General features: G+C 38.2%; 1 protein-coding gene across 1 annotated transcript in view; it reads left to right on the top strand.

Annotated features, from left to right (window-relative positions):
* The first annotated feature begins 2,528 nt into the window (after nt 1-2,528).
* The window catches only part of LOC118337932 (low affinity immunoglobulin gamma Fc region receptor III-like), a 19,393-nt gene continuing 17,442 nt past the window's right edge, over nt 2,529-4,479 (top strand). Inside the window, exon 1 of the mRNA XM_035675095.1 lies at nt 2,529-2,781. Within this exon, the coding sequence (XP_035530988.1) occupies nt 2,625-2,781 (157 nt within the window). The 5' untranslated portion in view covers nt 2,529-2,624. The remainder of the gene's footprint in view (nt 2,782-4,479) is intronic.

The raw sequence follows: 4,479 nt of genomic DNA, 5'->3' as shown, positions 1-4,479 counted from the left end.
TAGTTTGTACTTGAAGGATTTTTTTTTCTGATCCAGTGTTTGTTTTGTCCATTCTGGGCTACCGTAGAAATAGGGCAGTTCAACATGGTGAACTCCATGGAAGAGGCTCCACTACCTCTGTATAACAATTGTTATTTCCAGGTGATTATACACTCATACAAAACATACCTAATGAAGGTATGTTCAATCAGGAAGACCTTCTTTTGTTCATTCATAAAAATCTTCTCTCTCGTTTCCCCTCTCTCTCCTCTTCAGCTGACTATTGACGGTTACCCTTTAGTTAACCAATCAGATTTAACCTCATTTTCCACAAGCCAATCACATCATCGTCATACTTTGAATCTGTTCTCCTCCCTGTCGCAGTTCTCTTCCATTTCAGTGCAAATTGCAGCAATCTCTTCTTCCCCCCACTCACCTCCTCTTCATCATATCAGCACCCACGCTAAGCTAATCAAAGCCACTCCTCAACATATCAGTCTTCAGTCTTCAGTCACTCCCTCCTTCATCACCACCACCAGTGTCTAGACTCCATTGGGGGTCTCCTATACTATTCACTGCTACACCCCCCCTTTCAAATTACATTGCTATAATGGTCTTGTGAGAGACTGCATGTTCTCCCAATTAACTTCCCTTGACCAAGACACTAACTTAGATCTGGAGTTGTATACATCCGCTGCCCACTGCTCCTATAAGATTGATTAAATGCAGAGGACAAATGTCACTATACATTCTATTGTGTGTGGTTGTATTAGGCAATATTGATAGCCAATGATTCAAGTTTCAAGTTTCTGTTGAGTTGTAGTCATATAAAATATCAGTCTACTGGTGGAATTTATATTACTATCACGCCTGTATTTTATGAGAGAGAAAGTCCATTGGGACAATAAAGGATTTGCTCTGACAAGGTTTGTCATTTGGCAGCCAGAAATTAAAGTGACTGACCACTAGGGGCAGAAAAGGACTACTTTTAGATATTGTGGAAAACACTACCCTTTCAGAGTCCTGTAGGATCAATTCTGGGTGTACTGAAATACAGAGATCATTCCATATACAAACTATTACAGTCTCAATCCTCTCAACAATCTATAGTACTGGGGTCTGTCTAAGTGTAGTGAAATTGTTACAGAGCCTCCATACCATTTTAGTGAGGAAGTATGTATGTACGGTAGGTGGATGGAGGGGTCAACAAGGTGTCAAGACTTTGACACAGGAGGCGACTTTTTATTTCCCATTTCCTACCAACTAAGAGACCGATGATCGTTCCCTAAATCAGCCATGATGAAAAATATTTAGTTTGCTATTTAGTTTTGGGAACTTCAGAATTGTGAAAAACCTTATTATGGACAGTGGATTCAGAAGAACAAGCCACGCAGTCTTTTACAAACGTTTCAACTCTTTAAAATATATATAAATATAGTATTGTCATTCAAATGTAGTTTTTTAATTATTTCTGATCTATTTCCTTCTTTATTTCATTCATTTAGATTGAGGGATATCAGGTTTTGTGTTTGCAAAAGATAACCACATAATTTGGCCATATAACACTAAAAAACCAACAATATTTCAAAATAGACAAAGCTTGGCTTGCTGTCCTTTAAAGGCAGCCAGTGGTTCATGCCTTCATGTTTGTATATTCCATATATATGATATGGCTTAATATAATATATATATATATGCTATGGCTTTGAGGGGAAGTTAAGTGCGCCTGACACTAACGGCTCTAATGGTGGCCACCTTTTTATACTGTGAGAACTGCTGACATATACTTTTAAAGGTTGACTCACCTAGCTTTTATCTTTAAGCCACTCACACTTGTCCGCTCTTTGGGGATTAAACTAGTGAGCGTTTCCACCACAGTAGTTCTGCTCTCACACAGGACTATTCATAGATCAGCATTTGCGAACGTGCTGCCCTGCATCATTAAAAACAGGAAGAGGAGGTTCTACATCACACTGTATTTCAGTGCTGATGCCGTGACAGTCAGCAGCCCGAGAAACATGGACAGTTTCAGCTCTCTGCATCAGACTGGTGAGTACCCCAGACTTTCATATTCATTAATCTGTCTTTTTAGTCAGACAGATATCTATGCATTATATTTAAATAAACAGCTCTCTTTGTCTCTGGCAAGTGATGGATGTGTTTGTCATTGCTGGTTGCACAAGCTTTGATTACATTACCTTTGCCCTCAGAGAGCCCTGGTGAAGTTGGATATCATTTAATCAGCTGATCAGATAAAAATCTCTAACACTTGAGCTTGTCGGCCGGCGTTTGGCCACACGTGATATCCTCGATCATCTTTGCACTGTGTATACCTTACCAACAAATGAGTTAAAAAAAGAGATCCTCAAAACTATCAACAGTGTTTAGAGACTAAACAGACTAGATTATAACCGTAGTTTTATAAACACAAGTTTGTATATAACTTAAATTTGTAAGTATTAACATTTTGATGTATTTGTCTGTTTTTTGTCTTTTTGTTGAATTTCATTTGAACATCTTTTAATTTAATTTCTTTCTCAGATGCAGCGTTTCCTCGTATTTCTCCAGACAGACTGCAGTTCTTTGAATATGAGACTCTCACTATAAGTTGTGAAGAGTTTGGAGGCTTGAGTGAATGGAGAGTGATGAAGAAGCTCAAAATAACTCCAACAGAGTCTTACAACTGGAACTCATCAGCAGCCTCCTGCACCATTTATCCTACCTTTAAAAGACACAGTGGAGAATACTGGTGTGAAGATGCAGAGGGAAACACAAGTGATGTCCTCAACATCTCCATCACTGGTATGTTTAGCAAATAATAAATCAAGATTTTTTTAGGTTTGTTTGATGCAGTGACACAGTTAGCTTAACTTGCTGGAAGACGTCTATAGTTCAACAACAGAACAGCCATGACCGACTCAAACTGCACTACTGATCTGGCAGAAATTAGGCCAGTTGGACCCGGAAATTAGACATATCATGTTCAACATATATATATGTTTATTTTTATCACATTTTTCAGATGGTTCTGTGATCCTGGACGTTCCTGCCCGTCCTGTGGTGGCGGGATATGATGTGATTCTGCACTGCAGGAAAGAGAAAACTCAAGCAAATCACATTGCAGATTTCTACAAAAATGGGGTGTTTCCAAGTTGGGGACTGGTTATCGAAAAAAAACATAACAATGAAAAAACCATCACAAATGTTTTTTCCAGAAATTGGATGAAGATGGTTAACAAGTGCCAAAGCAATCGTCTTGGAGCTGAAGAATCACCAGAAACGTTTTGGCTGTCTGTTTTAAATCAAAGTAAAACAGCTTACGAAGAGACTCGTCTTTCTGACAGTGACTCTCTTAATCTTTCCTCCCTGCTGTGGATTGTAAGCAGTGTTTTATTGGTGGCTCTGGTGCTGTTGGTGGTGGGACTACTTCTCTGCAGGAAACACAGAGGTACAGCAACACTGCCACAATAGAAATTACATTTACATAGTATTTGTTGAGTGTTCTGTTGATCATGTCGTTGTGGAAAATGTAAACTCTGGCTGACTTACATCCATAAGCAATGTTTGTGCCCTGAAGTCTATGTGTATGGTTGGATTTAGGCAGAAAAAGTGGTTTTGTTTAAATGGTAAATAATAGATTTAAAAGAAGTGTTTGAGTACCTAAACATAACCATAAGTATAAGTATATCGGATATTTTGGTGGAAAACCAAATATGTTGTCCGTGAATTCCGTCCCTGATTTTATTGAAATCATAAGTCTTTTACTCGCTATGTTAATTAACTTCCTCACAGTAATAGAACACATAATTACCACATTACATTTCCTTCAAAACACATTTGCTTGTTTGCAAATTAGTATAATATGAATATAATTTCTTGGAGACAGGGTTGAATACAGATAATAACCCATCAGTAAATGAATTCATGATGTGTGCTTCCAAACCTCCTCTGCTCTTCATCCTGTATTATCTTCAGTGTTGCTTCTAAAGCCACCAGCACAAGTTCCTCTTCTTTTTTTATTTTTATGATATGACTGATTCTTTCTCTCCAGTATTGGGCTTTTGTTCGTGTGGAAAACAAACACCAAGATCACAGCCACATGAAGGTCATCCAGGTGAGAAACACCAACTACATACCATTGCACTGATATATTAATGTTATTATGCAAGTTATTCTAGGAATGTAGACTAATAATTAGCCATCCTTTTCCATGATCAGTACCCTTATTTGCAACTAGCCATTTACACTAGTTTTGCAAACTTGAAAACGACTCTATTGTATCTGCTTTTCTCTCAAACATGTGGCAAACTGTACAATGCATAGCTGGAGTTTTCTCTACCTCCAGCCAACTGAACTCAGCTCAGAGAGGAACATTTCGTTGGCTCACCCCCTGCAACATATGCAGTTGTCAAAAAACAATTATGACAGCTCGACAATGAAGAATGTAAACAACACGTGGCGAACTGTCTGATTTTAAATTTTTTTGTTTTAGTGTCAGCT

This window comes from Morone saxatilis, unplaced genomic scaffold, assembly GCF_004916995.1.
Source record: "Morone saxatilis isolate NCDOM2014 unplaced genomic scaffold, NCSU_SB_2.0 Contig4, whole genome shotgun sequence".
NCBI lineage: Eukaryota > Metazoa > Chordata > Actinopteri > Moronidae > Morone > Morone saxatilis.
The sequence above is the reverse complement of the archived record's forward strand: the minus strand, read 5'-3'. Positions and strand labels throughout refer to the sequence as shown.